General features: G+C 37.5%; 1 protein-coding gene across 3 annotated transcripts in view; it reads left to right on the forward strand.

Moving 5' to 3' along the window:
• The window catches only part of esrp1 (epithelial splicing regulatory protein 1), a 70,481-nt gene that overhangs the window by 19,864 nt on the left and 29,003 nt on the right, over positions 1–21,614 (forward strand). For 2 of the 3 annotated variants that reach the window (XM_039736339.1, XM_039736341.1), the window contains 2 exons: positions 9,708–9,906; positions 13,249–13,420. In XM_039736339.1, the coding sequence (XP_039592273.1) occupies positions 9,708–9,906; positions 13,249–13,420 (371 nt within the window). The remainder of the gene's footprint in view (positions 1–9,707; positions 9,907–13,248; positions 13,421–21,614) is intronic. The other variant, XM_039736340.1, reaches the window with a different exon arrangement.

Here is a 21,614-nt window from a genome sequence, read left to right on the forward strand (position 1 = left end):
TATCTGTATAATATAATAAACATATTTTGCTGCATTTCATCTTAAAAATGATATTGTCATCATATGTAAATACTCGCTTTATAAAGTGGTTCAGGTTGTGCAATATTATAACTTTATCGCAAGTTTACAGTGAGGTAATTGTGCTTATAATTACAAAGTGTTCTACAAGGAGCACTTGATTGACTGATTGATTGTGTTTATAGTTCTGGGGATGAAACAGTTTCTGAACTGCGAGGTCAGTACAAGAAAAGCTCTGAAGTGTTTGCCGTATGAGAGCAGTTCAATAGACAGCATGGCTAAAGCAGCGTGTGCTAGATGCTGTATACCAATAATTCTCTTTCCAGTCAGCTGCTGTAGATCTGTGATTCCACACTCAGATACAGTGATTATAAATACTCAGAGTGGCGCAGTGAGAATAATATGGAAAAAGATGATCTGCTGTGGCAACCCCTAACGGGAGCAGCTGAAAGAAGAAGAAGAAGGTGCAGTGAGAATAACAACGCTAAAGCAGCTATGGTATTTAGAATAGTTTGACCATTCTGTGGACCATTATATTGTTACAGGTTAATTACAATAAGATGCATTAAACTAATAAACAATATGTGGTTAATTTCAGTTTATTTTTAAAGCCGCGTCAGGGATGTGGATCTAAAAAAGTAAGGGGAACCACACTGGAACAGCACTGCTTTGACACTGGGTGCTGCCAGTTTGCAAAATCAAGCGAAAACTTGCATATGTCAGGATTGGAGCTACCGTGAAAATGTGCGTGGCTTTACGCCAAGTTTAGGTTTTATACGAGCGTGAAAACGTTTGTACACAACATTTTTGTGCATATGCATCGTTTATACATGAGGCCCCTGGTCCTTTTAGCAGGAATTTCATCTTGTCTATCCCATTATCATATCAGTACAAGAGGTCATCACTGAAAAGATCATTCTTTACTAGATAGGGAAAAACTGGTGGAACATATGGTGCTTAGATTAAAGAAGACCAAAAACACTTTGGTACTACCTCTTTCATGTTTGTACCTGCTCTTTCTTATGTTTGGATCAAAGTGTGGTTTGTTTCTAGGTTAAGCCTCTCCATGGCCCCTTTCTTCTTCTGAATGGTTTTTTAAATTAACTGTGAAGTCTGCCAGCACAGAAGCCATTTGCTACTTCAAAACTTCTTCTTTCTCTTTCAGCTGCTACTGTTAGGGGTTGCCACAGCGGATCATCTTCTTCCATATCTTTCTGTCCTCTGCATCTTGTTCTTTTACACCCATCACCTGCATGTCCTCTCTCACCACATCCATAAACCTTCTCTTAGGCCTTCCTCTTTTTCTTTTGTCTGGCAGCTCTATCCTTAGTATCCTTCTCCCGATATACTCAGCATCTCTCCTCTACACCAGGCATGTCAAACTCACTACCATTGGTGGGCCGCTTCAACTGCCATATGTGCGTCAGCGGGCCGCACTGTAACAAATAGTATTATACTATTATACAAAGTTACTGTAGCTTTCTTTTCAATACTGAAAACTTTAAAAAATGTAACACTTAAAGTTTAAAGTTTAAAGAAAAGCAATTTATTTCCATACACTCTCCATACAACAGCGTACAATTCGAGTCTTAGATTCTTAGCTAGGTCCTTATATTATTATATTATATTTATTGCTTATATAGGAGTCTTACAGTGTGAGATCTATTTTTTTTGTCCTGACACTTGACATCTCGTGTTATTAATCAGTTTGTCAATATCAGGCTTGCAATCTTGTGCAGCTGCAACTTTCATGAGGGATGAAAGGTGCTCGACAGTAAGTCTTGAGCGATGTGGGGTTTTGGTAGCTTTCATTAACGAAAACAATTTCTCACAAAGGTAAGTGCTTCTGAACACAGACAGTACTCTCGATGCCAACTTATGGATCTGCACATACGAGGGTGGCGGGTAAGCATACAAGCCTGGCACACCAACTTCGTTGTATTTTGCCTTCAGAAAAGAATCTGACTGCAGTTCAATCAATTCCATTTGGATATTCTCAGGTGCATTCTCAACGTAAGACAACAGCACAAAGTCCTGTTCGTGTGAACTGAAATCACGAAAACGCTCACTGAATTCATTGCTCAGTAATTCAAGTTGGAAAACAAATCCTCCAAAAATCAAATTTTACTTTACTAAGTTTACTTCAAAGTTTATATTGTAAAATAAGCCGATATGCAAAAAACCACCTGACCTACACTAATTTTACAAACTCAGTATCACAAAAATATGTTAATAAACAACTCACCAACATCTCTCGTCCACTTCAGATCTTCAGCTGTAGTCTGCACTAACTGTTCATTACAATACTAGCACAAAATTACATAAAACTAGACCAAAAAATGTAAAACATGTGGGCTATTACTACTCGTAATGGTCAGTTCTGTCCAGTGGCCAGTCTCAGTAGCCCAGCCAGTAATGTAGCCTTGCAGAGGCAGCTCTAGGCTTGTGGCAGCCCTGAGCAGAGAAAGAATCAGTGGCCCCTTCGCCCGCCAATGTCAATATGGTATCTTATGCATGGTGGATGGCCACGTCTTTTGCGGACACTGCATAGCCACCTCGTGCTCATGACACGCTGCTATATGCGCGTGTCCATAACTTGAAAACCAAGTGGTGGCCCATGATATTCTCATTACGGCAGAACGTTATAATACTACATATAGCTTACTGCTCCGACTCTAGCGACATTAGTAAATACAGCGTACTAATTAACAAGAAACACAATGTTTTTTCGGCCACATTGCTGTCAGCTATGTCGTTATTTTCTCTTTCTGTTTTATATTCAATATATATTGGTGTGGGGGCCCCTGGGATTCGGCAGCCCTGTGCAGGTGCACAGTCTGCACATGCCTAAGGCTACCTCTGCTGCCCGCTGCTGCAGCCTAGCACTTCAGTTGTGACATTGCGACTCATTAACTTTGGTCAAGGCTCATGGCTATACTAGCAGATGACATTTCCGGTACCGTAATTCCATGGGAAAACGCACTTTTGTCAGAAGGCAGAAGTAAGAAAAGTCAATAAGTAACGCTGAAGATGCAGAATGATTCAATCACAAACGATAGTAATCATTTTGTACAAGTTCAGTGCTAACTAGGATCTGTCATGCGGGCCGCACAGATTTCTGTTGCGGGCCACATGTTTGACATGCCTGCTCTACACATGTCCAAACCAACACAATCTCGCCTCTCTGACTTTGTCTCCCAACCGTCCAACCTGAGCTGACCCTCTAATGTACTCATTTCTAATCCTGTCCATCCTCGTCACACCCAATGCAAATCTTAGAATCTTTAACTCTGCCACCTCCAGCTCTGTCTGCTGCTTTCTAGTCAGTTCCACCGTCTCCTACCCATATAACATAGTTGGTCTCACTACCGTCCTGTAGACCTTTCCTTTCACTCTTGCTGATATCCGTCATGAATCACTCCTGACACTCTTCTCCACCCATTCCACCCTGCCTGCACTCTTTTTCACCTCTCTTCCACAATCCCCATTACTTTGTCCTGTTGATCCCAAGTATTTAAACTCATCCACCTTCGCCAACTCTACTCCTTGCATCCTCACCATTCCACTGACCTCCCTCTCATTTACACACATGTATTCTGTCTTGTTCCTACTGACCTTCATTCCTCTCCTCTCTAGAGCATATCTCCACCTCTCCAGGGTCTCCTCAACCTGCTCCCTACTATCACTACCGATTACAATGTCATCAGCAAACATCATAGTCCATGGAGACTCCTGCCTAATCTCGTCTGTCAACCTGTCCATCACCATTTCAAATAAGAAAGGGCTCAGAGCCGATCCCTGATGTAATCCCACCTCCACCTTGAATGCATCTGTCACTCCTACCGCAGACCTCGCCACAGTCACACTTCCCTCATACATATTCTGTACAACTCTTACATACTTCTCTGCCACTCTCAACTTCCTCATACAATACCACAACTCCTCTCGAGGCACCCTGTCATATGCTTTCCCCAGGTCCACAAAGACGCGATGCAACTGCTTCTGGTCTTCTCTATACTTCTCCATTAACACCCTCAGAGCAAACATTGCATCTGTGGTGCTCTTTCTTGGCATGAAACCATACTGCTGCTCACTAATCATCACCTCACTTCTTAACCTAGCTTCCACTACTCTTTCCCATAACTTCATGCTGTGGCTCATCAATTTTATCCCCTGTAGTTACTACAGTTCTGCACATCCCCTTATTCTTAACTATTGGCACCAGTACACTTCTTCTCCACTCCTCAGGCATCCTCTAACTTTCCAAGATTCCATTAAACAATCTGGTTAAAACTCCACTGCCATCTCTCCTAAACACCTCCATGCTTCCACAGGTATGTCATCTGGACCAACAGCTTTTCCATTCTTCATCCTCTTCATAGCTGTCCTTACTTCCTCCTTGCTAATCCGTTGCACTTCCTGATTCACTATCTCCACATCATCCAACCTCTTCTCTCTCTTGTTCTCTTCATTCATCAGCCTCTCAAAGTACTCTTTCCATCTGCTCAACACACTTCCTCACTTGTGAGTACGTTTCCATCTTTATCCTTTATTACCCTAACCTGCTGCACATCTTTCCCAGCTCTGTCCCTCTGTCTAGCCAATTGGTACAGGTCCTTTTCTCCCTCCTTAGTGTCCAACCTCTCATACAACTCATCTTACGCTTTTTCTTTAGCCTTCGCCACCTCTCTCTTCACCTTGTGCCTTATCTCCTTGTACTCTTGTTTACTTTCTGCACCTCTCTGACTGTCCCACTTCTTCTTTGCCATCCTCTTCCTCTGTATACTCTCCTGTACTTCCCATTCCACCACCAGGTTTCCTTTTCCTCCTTCCTCTGTCCAGATGTCACGCCAAGCACCCTTCTTGCTGTCACCCTTACTACATCTGCTGTAGTTTCCCAACTGTCTGGTAATTCTTCACTACCACCCAGTGCCTGTCTCACCTTCTCCCTAAACTCAACCTTGCAGTCTTCCTTTTTCAACTTCCACCATTTGATCCTTGGCTCTGCCCTCACTCTCTTCCTCTTCTTGATCTCCAACATCATCCTACAGACCACCATCCTATGCTGCTTAACTACACTTTCCCCTGCCACCACTTTGCAGTCTTCAATCTCCTTCAGATTGACTCTTCTGCATAGGATGTAATCTACTTGTGTGCATCTTCCTCCACTCTTGTACATCACCCTATGTTCCTCCTTCTTCTTAAAATACATATTCATCACAGCCATGCCCATCCTTTTGGCAAAATCCACTATCCTCTGACCTTCTTCATTCCTCTCCTTGACACCATACCTACCCATCACCTCCTCATCTCCTCTGTTCCCTTCACCAACATGTCCATTGAAATCTGCTCCAATCACCACTTTCTGTCACTTGGGTACACTGTTCATAACTTCATCCAACTCCAAAAATCTTCTTTCTCATCCATCGCACACCCAACTTGCAGGGCATATGCACTAACAACATTCATCATCACACCTCCAATTTCCAGCTTCATAATCATTACTCTGTCTGACACTCTTTTCACCTCCAAAACACTCTTGACATACTGTTCCTGCAGAATAACCCCTACTCCATTATTCCTCCTATCCACACCATGATAAAACAATTTGAATCCACCTGGCCTTACTCCCCTTCCATTTAGTCTCTTGCATGCACAATATATCAACCTTCTTTCTCTGTATCATATCGGCTAACTCTCTCCCTTTACTAGTCATACTGCCAACATTCAAAGTTCCTACCCTCAGTTCCACTCTCTTAACCTTCCTTCTCTCCTCCTGCCTCCGGACATGTCTCCCCCCTCTTCTTCTCTTTCTTCTTCGGCCAACAGTAGCCCAATTTCCGCCAGCACCCTGTTGACTAACAGTATTGGTGGCGGTCGTTGTTAACCCGGGGCTCGACCGATCCGGTATGGAAATTTGTATTGTTGTCCGCATATTGATTTGGCAAAATTTTACACCGGATGCTCTTCCTGACGTAACCCTCCCCATTTATCCAGGCTTGGGACCGGCACGAAGAAACACACTGGTTTGTGCATCCCCTGTGGCTGGATTCATTTACTACTTCAAAACACATCAGTATAATTAAACTGCCCATTCAACATTGCATTGCAGTTTTTGATGACATCATCATTCCTCTTAAGTTTTTCCTGTGGCAGTAAAGTATGGTCTGTGAAAAATTATTCCACTTTTTCCATGGTAAAATTAAAGATTTACATATTCCAACTAAAATAAATCCATAATCCATTTATGTTTTTCTCTGTCCTCCCACTCCATTCAGCTCCTTTTCTAAATTTTCACCAGTCACATCTGCATTTGTTAATGACCTGCTTTGTAAGATGAGGCTGACTACTTGTGTACTGGACCCCATCCCCACCACACTTCTTAAATACTGCCTTCATGTCATAATCCTCACTGTATAATAATAATAATATGTAACATGTATAATAAATACATCCCTTGACAATGGCTTTGTGCTAACCACTGTTAAAATCACTTCTGTTACCCCAAAGTTAAAAAGTCTTGTACTGATGCTGACAGTCTTAACAATTTTCGGTGTATTTCTCACCTTTTCTGTCAAAAGCTCTTGAGTGTGTTGTAGCCTCCCACTAATTTCATAATTTCTGATAATTCGATGGAACTCTTTCAGTCTGGGTTCAGAGCACAGCACAGCTGTGAAACTGCTCTGCTTCTGGTAACCAATGATTTGCTTATGGCAGCAGACTCTGGACAAACAAGCATGTTAATTCTTATAGACATCAGTGCAGCATTTGACACTGTCAGACATAACATTCTACTGTCTAGAATGGAGAGCATTCTGAGTATCTCTGTCACTTCCCTCCAGTGGTTTAAGTCCTATCTGACTGATAGGCAAGGGATTGTTAGTTCCGGTAACAGCAGGTCCAGCTTAGCACCAGTCACACAAGGAGTTCCTCAGGGCTCTGTCCTTGACCCTCTACTCTTCTGTATCTACATGTTTCCCCTTGGCCATATTATTCATAGATTTGGACAGGGTTATTGTTTTTATGCAGATGATATTCAACTCTATTTCAGTGTTAAAAGTTAAACTTCATCAGGGCTGCTCCCAACCTGCCTCAGTGAAATTAAAACTTGGATGAAGCATAACACCTTAAAATTAATTGCAACAAAGCTGGACTGAAGTAAATTGGCACTAAAGTGCAACTTAAAATGAGCTCCTTTTCAGTCACTCTTGACGGTGATCTCATTAGACCTTCTTCAGTTGCAAGGGATCTTGGTGTCATTTTTGATTCTTCCCTCTCTTATTCTGCCCACATAAACCACATTAAGAAACTTTCTTACTTTTACATCCATAACATATCCCATGTTCGTCATTCCTCTCCTTTTTCTGATCCTAATAAACTTGTCCATGCTTTTATCACAAACCCCCAATTGATTATTGTAACTCCCTATTGGCAGGTGCCCCATGAAATCTTATATCACATCTCCACTTAATTCAAAACTCCCCTGCAAGAGTCGTAACACGAACCAACAACAGCAAGCACATCACATTAATCCTTCTTGAGCATGGGAAAGGCACTATATAAATAACATTATTTATTATTATTATTATTATTGCTATTATTATTAAGATTTTCTGTGGCAGCAAAGTATGTAGCCTTCCATTTAAAGTGTATTGACAAAATGCAACAAAAATTTTCCAGTGAAATTCCATATTGAATTAGGTAGAATCCTGCTGCCAGTGCTTTAGAAACTGAGGAGTTCTTGCTGAACCGAGCCTGGCCTGTTCTCCCTCATCTCTCTCCTCTGTTACCTATTAAGGAAAATTGTTGTAACATCACCTCAGCTAGACTGATTCCTAGTCTTTTTATTAAAAAGCTCTGCACTATTTTTCCACAAGATGCACCACAGTTATCAAGTCCAAAATCAGCATAATTGTAATTGTGTCACCTTTGAAAAGAATTTCAGTTAAGGAAACATGTATATTTGGGCAAAACACAGGCTAAAGGAGTATCTCATAGACATTTTAACTGGCTGGTATGTGCAAAGATTGGGATCACCAACAAGGAAACTGTAAGTTGGGACTGGAGACACAGAAATGCACTTCCTACAATGCTGTTCCTGTCCTAAATGACATCAAGAAAACACATTGTGTTTTGCTTTGGCTACATGCTTCATGAAATGCAGTAGCCTACAGCTTACTGTTTCCAAAGAAAACAAACAAACACACCTTAAAATAGAAAGTGAAGCAAAACACTCAAACATTACAGAAAAATAGCACTTAGATTGGCTTTTAACGATCTTTTAAGTCTTTGAAACAAACAGGAATAAAACACATCCTGAGAGCAAAAATCTCTGGTACAACAGGACCATAAAGAAGTTTGCTGTCTGTAGCTGAGGTCTTGGCTCTTCAACTGTATTCAGGTGGCTTGGTTTACAAAAAAACCTGAAATTCTGAATGGCTCAATGAATTCTAACAAGACTGACAAGTATCTGCCAGACCTTAAACCATTATGCTAGGCAACCAGTAAGCAAGTACTAGAGTAGTATGAAGCATAATTTCCAAAAAACCCTCCTTCACCAACTTTCTGTCTTTAAGTAGAATATTTTGACAAGATACTGGTTGTATAAAATACTTTTTTGCTTAAACTACTTCTCCATCTTTTTGTGAAGTTTGTTTGTAACAGTAATGTCTGAAACCTAATAATCTGATGTTTCTATCACATGGTAAAAATACTTTAATATGTGTAGCTAAATGGAAGCTAAATCTGATGCAAACAGAGTGAAAAATACATATATGTCTGATTAGCACTTTAAAGCATAAATCACTGTATCATGAATTCATCTATTATTAGGAGAAACGTTAAAATTGTAAGAAATAACCAAAATGTTATTGCCACATTAATTCATTTCATAGGGGACAAGGGATTCTATCTATCTATCTATCTATCTATCTATCTATCTATCTATCTATCTATCTATCTATCTATCTATCTATCTATCTATCTATCTATCTATCTATCTATCTATCTATCTATCTATCTATCTATCTATCTATCTATCTATCTATCTATCTATCTATCTATCTATCTATCTATCTAGAAATGTAACAGTATCAAAACATGTATATGATGTTGTCAGATATAATGTTATATTTTTATTTATACTTGTGTGGCATTCTGAGTGAACGTATCCAGACAGCTTGTAATCCGTAACTGTACACTAACGAATGTTTAGTAACTAAGTAATTGACTTTTACACCTGCATCTCTGTTTCCAACTTACTATGAGACATATGAGCAAGTCATGTGGCATACAGTTACATTATACCTCGGTCATTGTGAGATACCTCAGGATGGTGTATATGATAATATATTACTGTATAATGGTGTTTTATTAGGAGTGTTACTTAATGATGACTATATAAAACAATGTAAGATCACTTGGCATATTTTTGCATTTCTACTATACCTCAAAAAGTGAATATTTAGGCACACTTTTTTTTCTTGAATGTTTTATCAGTATAGTGTTTTTGTATTGATAAACACTGGATAGATATTTGCAGGTTATTAGTTTGTTAGATTTACATATTGAAAAAAAATCTGTTTTCTTTTGGTTTCCTTCTTTATGATTAATACATTTTCCAGCTGTTGTGTTCTTGTAATTTTTGAAGATCTCATCAGGGTAAATATGTTTTCATTTTATCCTCTAAGGGACGACCTTCTGGAGATGCCTTCATCCAAATGAAGTCCACAGATCGAGCATTCCTGACAGCACAGAAGTGCCACAAAAAGACAATGAAGGATCGATACATTGAAGTGTTTCAGTGTTCAGCAGAAGAGATGAATATTGTATTAATGGGGGGCACGTTAAACCGAAATGGCCTGTCCCCACCGCCATGTAAGTTACGACGTAAGTTTTGCTTGGGTCTTGGCGCTGCTCTACGCTACATGCTGGTAGGTGCTGGAGCTTTCTTTTGAAATCTTCCATTTCTGGGTTCTTTTTGATTCACAATGTGAAAAGGACACTGGTGGTATCTAAGATCAGTAGCAAGGTAGAAAGTATTTGATTCCTTTTGGTTGTGGAAAGCCTAAGTTACTCTGTTGATGTTTTCATTCAGAAGTGACCAAATTATAGTCTTGCATAGTCTCTACACTTAATGGAAAGGGTAGCGATAAAAGAAAATCATCTTAAAGATTCAAAACACTCTGATAATTAATTTATTTCAGTAATGCCAATTCTGTATATTAGAAGTATGTATTGCTTTTTAGAACTGCAATTTGTTCAGTGGAACCAATTCAATTTATATTTGCATTGAGCTCATTGCTACTTAAGTACCATCTTCAGTACATATTGTTAAATCATTCATCACAAGAGTAACTTTGAGATTCTTTTGAGATTAGTGGTTAAATTGCTCGTCTATAAATATTAGAGGATCCTCTAGTCAATCTATTTCTTTTGGTGGCCTTTGAATACAATTCTTGCAACTCACTCTTTTATTATTCTGAATGAGCAAATGAATACGTTCTTTATTGTACTGTGTTTTCTCTAAGTGGGTGGCTTTCATTTTGGCAGTGGTGTGCAAACCTGTGTGTTATTTGTATACTAAAGCTTTTGTTACTTGAAATAAAGATTATGAAAACAAAGTCAATCACTAAGAATTAGGAAAGGGTATATTGAAGGTGATCAGGTGAGCAAAAAACATTAAGTTGCAAATCTTGAAGTCTGACTGTTTTTTAATGTTTAAAATCATTTGAGAGATTCTGAGTGTGACTTGTTTATCCCTTAGGACATGGACTATAAGATACAATGACAAAATTTTGTGAATTTTGTGAATAATATTTAATTTGTACATATTAGAACATTAGAACAGTAGTGACATCTTTCAGTGCCTCTGAGGGAGTGGAAGGGCTGCCTGCTGTATCTTGTCTGTACCATATCAATTAGAGGCCAATATCCCATATAATATGCTGCATTTTGTCAACACATCTTCAGCTTGTTAGCTTTAAGCTGCGTTATGAAGGCAAGTGTTACAGGATATTAAAATGGGACATGGGCATGTAAAATGAGCCTATGATACCACTGTTCTTTGTGTTTCCTTATCTTTTAGAATTTGAAAAGGAGGTGTTTTTTTCTCTACAGCTAGTCTGTAATAAGATGACGTGATTTTGAAAAAATGGACATTTAGCCATGTTCTGGTTTTTCATTTCACCACGATTCACTATTAAATGTTTGACAAGATCACGGAGGGAAATGTTTGTGTCTGCTTGGAATATTCTGAAGCAGCAAATGTTTTCTAGGATGAACTTTTTTGATGTGCATGCAGACAGTGAATAACATAACATTAATAAACCTGTTTCATCTGGTTTAGAGTCACAGAGTCACTAGCAGCATTATGGGAATTGTTGGGAATGGCCCTGAACGGGGCACTAGACTACCACTCCCATGCACATACTAGGCCAGTCTAGAGTTGACGTTCCACCTAACCTGCACATCTGTGCCTAGAAACCGGTAACATCTGGAGAAACACACATACAGACACAAGAAGTACGTGTCGACTCCATAAATTGACTGTGTATGGGATTTGTACTCTGAATGCTGATTACATGAGGCAGCAGTGTGAACCACTGGCCATTGAGCCACCCAACAGGTCACAGAAATATTTCAATTTACACTATGAATGCTCATTATTTTACACAGAATAATTGTACAAAGCTTACTGGACCATTGCTGTCACAATTCAGTTTTTCTCTTGCCTCCAATGTCCAACTTTCCAACTCACCAATTATTCCATTCAGTCAGATTAATTTATCTTACTGTTGTGAATATAAGAAGAAGTAGAGAGAGATTAATACTATGGAAATAAATTAAATGGGAAATAAGTTAACCAGGCACAGGACATGGCATAAGGCAAACTACTTATAACACAATATTCACTTGGAAATTTCAGGAGCAATATAAGTGAAGTGATCTCTCCTTCACTGTCAAGTAGGGTATAGCAGTAGTTATTCAGTTTTGTTTGACAAATTGTTCTTGCTGTTATGAAAGAAAAAGTGAGCCATTAAGAAAGGTTTTGCTCTTGCTTAGGCCAAGATACTTCATGTTTATTGTACTTTTAATCAGTTCCCATCATCACCACTTCTTAACCATGATCTCTTAGCCCATTCGTAGATGTATGAAGGAAGATTGTTTGACTTCAGCTCTCAAAAAATTTCTAGCAGAGGGAGCTGAGGCTTTCTTTCACAATTAAGATCACTGTCATGAGAAAGACAGTTGCATCTGTTTTGAAAACAATGACCAGCAAAGGCTTAGGTTATTAAAATACGACGGGGTACCTAAAAAATAACCGGAATTGAAAAAAAAATTGTTTTAATAATTTTTACTTACTGAAACTTTAGTCTCCTTCAAAGTACTCTACATGTGAATGAATGCAGTTGTCCCAAAGGTTTTCCCACTGGTGGAAACATTTTTGGAATTGCTGAAGAGGAACGTTGTCCAATGCCTTCAGCGATTTTTCTTTGACATCCTCCATGGTACAAAAACGCTTTCCTTTGAGTTCTTTTTTCATATGCGGGAACAAGAAAAACTTGCACGGAGCAAGATCAGGCGAATAGGGAATGTGTCAAGAACACCAAGACACACAAGTCAATTCAGAAATCTCTTCAATATTCCAATGACGATCTTCGTAAATTGCATTGCGAACTTTTTCAAGATTTTCGTCATTCCTAATTGTGGAAGGTTGGTCAGATCTCTGTTGATCTTCAAGTGACATTTCCCCTCGTTTGAAACACGAAAACAACTCATAGACCTGTGTTTTACTTAAAGCTTCATCTGTAAAAGCAGTTTCAAGCATCACTACAGTTGCAGCAGCTGATTAATAAACATTTAATAAACACCAAGTAAAAATGACACGGAATGCCGTACGAACAATACAGAGCAACGTCACTTGGCAGACCGTCACAGAATACTGTAAGTATGCTACACCTAGAGGCGAAATTCACAACTAAGTCTAGATTGTACGCCAGGTACAGATTCCAGATATTTTTGGGTACCCCCTCGTATATTATTTCATTTACCATGACCATTGGATTTTTAAGTTATTATTGTATAATCAACAATTTTCATCAACATTTTTTAAAAGATAATTGGCTTTACATTTTTTGACACATTACAAGTAAAATTCTAGTAGCATTCTGAGATATGGTTGTGCATTGTACCAGGATTTCCATTGAATTCCATCGTTTCTTCTTTTAGGCCTATCTCCGCCATTGTATGCCTTTCCTCCTCCTGCAGCTGTTATTCCAGCAGAGGCTGCCACCCTCTATCAACCCCAAGTTCTTCTCAGCCCTCGAGCCCTTCAGCCTTCCACAGCATTCTACCCAGCTGGTGCTCAGCTATTTATGAATTACACTGCTTATTATCCAAGGTAGGCTTCTTTCAAAGTTTTGAAATCCCATAGGTGAGACTATTCAGCAGTTCTTAAAAAAACTTCAAATGTTGTGTCAATATTAATGTTAGATTTAATTCAGGATAATGAAATTCTTTTTTTTTTTGTCTTTTCAACATCTGTGTAATTTGTCATCACAGAGCACTTGGAATATTATCTTGCGATGCTCAAGTCACTCCAGTTGAGTATTACTAGAGAATACTCACAGAGAACAAAACCAACTACAGTGTATAATGAGGTTGTTCAATAGTCTGATTATGACAAAGAACCAAGGTTATTATAGTTAATGAAAACTAAAATCAAAACTGAAACTATTATTGAAAAACATTTTCATAAACTTAAGTAAAATAATTAACAACACCGAAATGAAAAACTAAAACTTAACTATTAAAATAGCTGGAAAGACTAACTGTAATGAAATAATAATTTACTAAAATATTTTTAGTTTCATTTTTGAATGAATATTCTTGCTGTTAGTCTTTAACCCTTGTAAGTTTTAACTCTAAAACAGAAAGTCATCCACCACGAGCCGCCCGCACATATTCATCCAGTGAACAGTGGCTGTTGACGGAGGGTGGCTGTTCACACAGCATTTGCGGTGACAGAGCAAGCTGAGTGTGGGTGCGTAAAGCGTGAGAAATAGAAAGCGATTTACGTGCCGCCTTTCTTTGCGCTAGTTGTATATCAAGATGTAATTTAAACAGCTGAAATCAGAATGTGCTGGTCAGCAGAATGTTTACCATATGGAGAGAAAAATCACGAGTAACATTTCAGTTTATTTCTCAGGTGACTGCTTTTTGTTGACAGCAATCCAGCTGCCTCTTTGCACAGGAGAAATCATTTTTACTTTCTCATATACGAAGTATAGAGAAAGTATAGTAATCATGAAAAAATTCAACCTTGATATTTTGATGAATCTTGACGTTATAGACCTCCCAGAGTCCAAAAATAAATATGTGCGCACGTGTGTGTGTCTGTGTGCATGTAAACACGATAACTCAAAAATGCTACTAGATAGATGGATGAAATTCGGCATGTGGTTGTTACACCACAATTGTAGATCTGTATTAACTTTTGGGCCAAATCCATCACCCGGAAGTGGTACTTTACCTGAACACATACTCGATTTTTTTTTTTTTTCTATTCATGCAGCTGCAGAGTCCGATTTATTTAACTTTACTTTTATAATAATTGTTCAATATATTATTAATTTGATTTCATTTGTTGTTGATGGTTCTTTAATGTACATAATATAAAAATATAATCATTGTCTTGCGGTTTACTCCTCAAATATCCATCCCCATATCTGAGTATACAAGAAAGTCTAGGGGAGACCACTCCCGGTTTTTGAAAATTAAACGACACTGATCGAGAGACTTACTAGGTCATCATACAAGATCAGCATATTATTGCAGACCCATCACTTTTACTTTAAAAACATTGTTTAACAATGAAGTAATACAAACAAAGGTAGGTAGGCGAAGAGAGTCTGCCAAGTGATGTAAAACTAAACATACTAATGGGTTTTTGTATTTATTATATATTTATTCATTTATCTTTTTTAGTTCATATTCACAACTCAAAATACCTGATATTGTGAAAGTAATTTTGTTCTTAACATCAGCCATATCATACATATTACATACCAGAGATTTATCCTCCCTTATATCCAAGCCTGCTTGGGTAGGCTCCAGGTTTCCTGTAATCCTGCTCTGGATAAACAGGTTAGATAATGTATATATTGTTCTTAATCTCAGATGCTGTCCCTGTCATTTTATGTCTGTCCATACTGCTATTACCTGCTCTTGCTCTGCTCATTATGGGTTTACTGTCCTTTATGTTGGGCTATTCAAGTCTCACTGCCCCTAACCTTCACACTACATGCTTGTTTTTCTTTGTTTCCCTCAATACAGCTAGGTGGCATCTGCAAACTGATTCAAGTCTAAGAGCCCTGTTCTTCTTAAGCCCCCGTGATTTTCAAGAGAAAATATTTAAAAAATTATAAAATTGTGTAAAATTGTTCATATTCAGTATCTAGTTTTGATTATGCTTGTTTTTATTAGACAAAAACAAAACCAGATACTAAACCATGTAGTGTAGTAAGCTTCCACTAACATTAAACTCGTATCCAAATCTTTTAAGTGTACAGTTCTGTCTGATTATGACACAAAACTAAACTCAGTAGGAGCTCCATGCCATAATTACTAAAACTGAAACTAATAGATATAAAAATAAAATAGAAATGTCTTTGTGACATAAAAATTAAACTAAAACTAAAAATACAGCATGAAGGAAAACTAAAACTAAACTGGATTTCTAAGTAAGGTCAGAAAAAATATAGAAATAAAAACTAATATAAAAAGGCAAAACTATAATAACCTTGCAAAGAATTGTGCCTGCAAGGCCTAAAAGTGACTAATTATTACAGAATATGTGACAGGGAGGGCCTGAAAGGAGAATAGAATAAGAAATACAAGCCACAACTAGAGACAGATTATTAAGTGAAAAGCAATTTATTTTTGGTGACCTTTCTTTCCAAAACATACACCATAAAATGGGCAAAATAGCAGTAGTGGAGAAATCAGAAGGAAAGACAGCAAGGAAAGCAGGAAGAAAATTGGAGGTTAGAGGTATGGACATTAAGGAACACAAAAGATCAACAGGCAAGAATATAACAAGAAACAGTGTGTCTTTTCAGACTTTGGAGGAAGACAGGCGATATTTGACTGTAGTTCTAGGGCAAACAAAGTTATATAGTCTATATGCTACATTCACATGGCATTGAAGATTTTCAGTTACGTCTCATCTTTCCATTTTGTTGTGTTCGCTTCACTGGTTAAGGTTTTAGGAGAAATGTGGTACTTGATCAACACAATGATTGATTAAAGAGAAGCTTTATTTTTACATGAAAATAAAACTCAAACTAAATGCATGACTGTGTATTGCTTTGCTTCAATTACAATTCGACCACAAAAGAAATTCCATTTATACCTCGCCTGGATTTTTTTTATTTTATACTATTAAAAGTCAAAATAGCTTCACAACTTGGCTAATTTGGATAGCATTGTTTTCTCTGACTTGTCCCACTGGGAGTTACCTCTTCGTAGGGTACTCACATGAACCTCTGGGAAACTCCTATTCCTAGATTGCCACCTAAATACATGAATGTAGCATAAAATAAAGACCTGTTTGAGAGGACTATCTGAAAGCATTGTACAGCAAAGGATAAATAAAATCCTAAGGGAGCAGCTGCTTTTATTTAGGGCAAATTAGAAACACTTGATTTCAGGACGAGGTAAATTACAATTGTGCATGATCTGAAATGTGACTGGTTAAATGTAAACTCAGATACAACATCTATTATAAAAGGTGTTCAACCAAAACTTTTTCTAAGAATTATTTGTTTATTACATAAATATTAGCTACCTGGTTTTATTAAAACTAAAAAAAAAATTAAAGTGTTAAATGATTCTCCATATGGTTTGAGCCTTTACATGCACGAAAGTTAAAATTTCAATAAGGTTGTGTGACTTTTGATATCTATTTTATTTGCCACTCTTGGTTTTTGGCAGTTGGGATCATAATCGAAGAGTATCTGAAAAGACAGAATCTAAACATCAAGGCTGTGAAACTAATGAGTCAACATACCAGTGAATAGATAGCCCGAGGTGCAGGGCCACAAAATAAATAGCACAGAAAGATGTACGTACTTGAAGTGTCACTGCTTCATGACTCTTCACCTGGTATTGAAACAGGGATGTCACTGTAGGGGGATGATATAATAACAGAAACAATACAGTGGCGTAATGCCAGGATATGAAGCTTTATGGAAAATAAAACAATGCAGCATTTGCATGTGTGAACATTTTTTGTTTAGCTACTGCATTTTGATTTGGTACATAGTTTTGTTCTTTAGTGCAAGTCGGAATAACATGGTTGGTAATTAGAAAAAAAAACAAAAAACAAGTACCTTGAATGGTAATGAGGTATTGCCTGTGAGGATTCAAGTTTTCTTAGACTACACAAGGTAGAGTTTCTGCTGTTCTTTTACTGTGCACTGTTGCTGTAATAGCAGTTTGCTTCACCATGCGGGTGCATTCTCTCTCAGTCTGAATAGGAGGCTGTAAAAGAAACTTCAGAATTTTGGTCAAAAGATGTTTTATCGACTCAGTTGAAATTTATAGATTAATGGATGAATAAAGGAAAGCTGAATAAGTCAAGGTTTTGGTGGAAGATAGTGTGTACTCAAGTGATGTGTGGAATTATAAACTATCAATCAGTATGGATAAGTATTTAATAGTTATACCTGCCTGAATAATTATTTTATGCTAGCTCTTACACTTATGTGCAAATAAATAAGCCACATATGATTATGATCTGTGAGCAAACCAATAGGAACTGAGCAAAAATCAGTAGTAGCTTACATTAATAGACTTATTTTTATCATGTTTCAATAATCAAATGTAAAAATCTAAATCTGATTATTTTACTAATATTGTCGTAAAATGTATATTCCATTCAGTTTATTTTTCTGTAGCACTCTTCTCTTACTACAGACTCCCATCTTTGATGTATACCATAATGTGAAATGGCCTTTCATTGTCAACGACCCAATGTTGATGAAAGAACCCTCTGCTTTAAGAGACTGAACATTATTTCCCAATATTTTAACTTCATTGTTCTTTAATAAAAGCATGGCTTGCAAAACTCTATTTACAACTTCTCACAAATATGAAACAAAAAGCCTGCTTTTATATAAAAAATATTTGTGCCTAGGAGCCTTGTACAAGAAAGGTTTTGGGCTTTTTGAAAGTATTGGCCATGAAAATTACCCATAGAAAGTGAGAATGCTTGTGTTTCATTATAACTTATATTTTATTCTGGGAAATCACTCTTGAAAAAGTTTTTTTTGGATGGTCTTGTTTAAGCCATGTTAAGGAATTTATTTGGAGTAAGAATTGCATCTTAATAGAAAACTAGACCTCCCGGTTTATAGAAGACTGACTTTGAAGCCAAACTAAGGCATTTGATCCAATAGAACTACTTAATTTAATTCTTTTGAGTACACAGTTAAGGAGATTAAAGGCAGTAAAACCAAAATTCCCTTTTAAGGTTAGCTCATTTTTTTGAGTTTAGTTTGACTTGGTCCTTTATTTGCAAAGAGATTTTTGATGAGTTGCATAAAGAATTGATGAATAAACCAATTTAGCAGTTTCTCCTCTACTCTGATTAATACTAATCAGCCCTAAGACAGTCCAATACCTCTTTAAATATAAATTTTGATTAGCATAATTCCAAAGAAAGTTATCATTATCTCTCTCTCTCTCATTCTTCTCAGCAAAGATGCAATTACCGTGAAATTTTTGACACTGATATATTTACAGCGACTGAAAGTAGCATATCATGGCCCAATAAGTCTTAGGCACAAACCAAAAGTATTGATTGATGTTAAACATATATGATCAATAACAGATAGTATATACAGTGAGAGTTAAGCTTAACACATAAAGTAAAAGAGTTCTTCAGTTCAGCAGACTGAAAGTTAACCATCTGTGTAATTTAAAACATCCATTTTTACATACATGGAAACATGGAGGACATGTTGGCGCATGTGACCATTTACAGAATTATTCCTCTCAGATGTGTTCTTCTAGGACTAAATAATATTGTTTTGCTAACACAAGACGCCCTCAATATAGAATGGCTATGTGCCTAGCTGTGGCTTTAAGTGCTAGCTTAGAGTACCTTTTAGAGTACCTTGACCGAAGCAAGGTGTTGCAGGATGAGACCCTGCCTGAAATCGCTGATGGTGAATGACAACAGAGCCTCAGAATCAGCAAACATACTGTATATACATCCTACAGCTACCTCTTAACATACTGTATATACATCCTACAGCTACCTCTTAACTATTATAATGGCAATGAAAATATAAAACAAGCATCTCACTTGAATAGGAAGTACTTTTCTCACAAATGCTTTAGACAATTCAGACTTACCTCATCCTCTTCCTGAGCTGGTTTAAATACAGTGATTGTGTAAATATTTTGTATGTTCTCATGTCAATCAGCAAAATATGCTGCTACAAATATTTTGTGAAAAGGATAAAAGGAAAAGTAAAAAGATAAAAAGACAATAGACAAGTGTGAAGATCAGTTACAATCAATTCATAGACTAAGTTCACCTTTTCACTAGAAGTCATTTTTGTTATCATCTAAAGTGTGCCGAACTGCTGTGCACACCTAGACAGACCGGTTTTGTTTGTTATTGCAAGCTTACAGTCCCTAGAAGGGTTTGGGTGTCGACAGTGGAGCAACATGGTTTCTCTACTGGGTAAAGTTCTTTCATGACACGTGGAATCCACTTTTATTTAAGAGGGAGACAGGTACTTTTTTCCTATTCTCCAGAGATCTTGTGCTGTGGTTCTGGGCTCCCTGCTGTTGACTTAAAATTCTCTTTGAATTTCCTATTTCTGAAACAACCAGAGTTGTTTCTATCTGTATACAGGTATATCTGTGTGTGTGTGTGTGTATATATATATACACACTGTGTGCACAATTATTAGGCAAGTTGTATTTTTGAGGATTAATTTTAATATGGAACAAACACAGTGCTATCAGTCAATCCAAAATGTTAATAAACCTGAAACCTGAATGTTTCACAACGGAAATGTGAGTGTGAACATCATCAGGGGAATACATATGTGCGCACAATTATTAGGCAACTATTAGTGTGCAGATTTATTATGCAACTAAAGGAAAAATGAAAATTTTCCCATCTCACTTGTTTATTTTCATCTGTTATAGTGAGAATAATAAACAAACACCTCAAAATTTACAAATAAACATCTCTGACATTTAAAAAATCAATCAATCAATCAATGACCAATATAGCCACCCTTCTTTCCAATAACAGTCATAAGCCTTTCCATTCATGGAGTCTGTCAGTTTCTTGATCTGTTGACGATCAGCTTTTTGTGCATTGGCCTGCATAAAAATCATGGTCTTTTTCCTGTATCACTGTTTGAAGAAAGTGTCTTCAAAAAACTGGCAGTAGGTTTGGGAGTTGATTTTGAGTTCATCTTCAATGCAAAAAGGTCCAACTAGCTCATCTTTAAAAATACCAGTTCATACCAGTACCCCACCTCCACGTTGGAGTGGAGCTCTGTGCCCATTACTGATCCACAGGTCCATCCATCTGGTCCATCAAGAGTCACTCTCATCTCATCGGTCCATAAAACCTTTGAAAAATCTGTCTTCAGATATTTCTTGGCCCAGTTTTGACGTTTCAACTTATGTTTCTTGTTCAGTGGTGGTTGGGTTTCAGCCCTCCTTACCTTGGCCATGTCTTTGAGCACTGAACACCTTGTACTTCTGGGCACTCCAGGTAGGTTGCAGCTCTGGAATATGAAAGTCCTGGAGGATAATGGGTTCCTGGTAGCTTCACGTTTGATTCTTCTCAAATCTTTGGCAGCTAATTTGCGTCTTTTGTTCTCAACATGTTTCTTGCGACCCTGTTGACTATTTGCAACAAAATGTTTGATGGTTCTGTGATCACACACCAATATCTTAGCAATTCCAAAAGTGCTGCATCCCTCTGAAAGACTTTTTACAATTTTTGACTTTTCAGAGTCAGTTAAATCTCTTTTTTGGCCCATTTTGCCCGAGGAAAACTAGCTGCTTAATAATTCTGCACACCTTGATATAGGGTGTTGATCTCCTTAGGCCACACCCTCCCTCATTACACAAATACACATCACCTGACGTGCTTAAATAAAATAAGCATTCAAGTGAATACAGCTTGGAGTTGGAATATATGCATTAAAAATGATGATATGGTCAAAATACTCACTTGCCTAATAATTGTGCACACAGTGTATATATATATATATATATATATATATATATATATATATATATATATATATATATATATATACTATATATATATATATATATATGTATATATATATATATATGTGGACTTGAACCCGGACACAGACAGGCGGACATCTTATTTCACCCAACACACATTTATTTACAGTTATATTCAGTGCACACAAACCCCAAATGTTCAGGCCTCACAGTCCTTCGTGCCTCTTTCTCCTGGCCGCCTCCAGTCCTCTCTCCAGCTCCATCTCTCTTCCACCCGACTTACGCTGTCGACTGAAGGG

Source organism: Polypterus senegalus, chromosome 15, assembly GCF_016835505.1.
Source record: "Polypterus senegalus isolate Bchr_013 chromosome 15, ASM1683550v1, whole genome shotgun sequence".
Lineage (NCBI taxonomy): Eukaryota > Metazoa > Chordata > Cladistia > Polypteriformes > Polypteridae > Polypterus > Polypterus senegalus.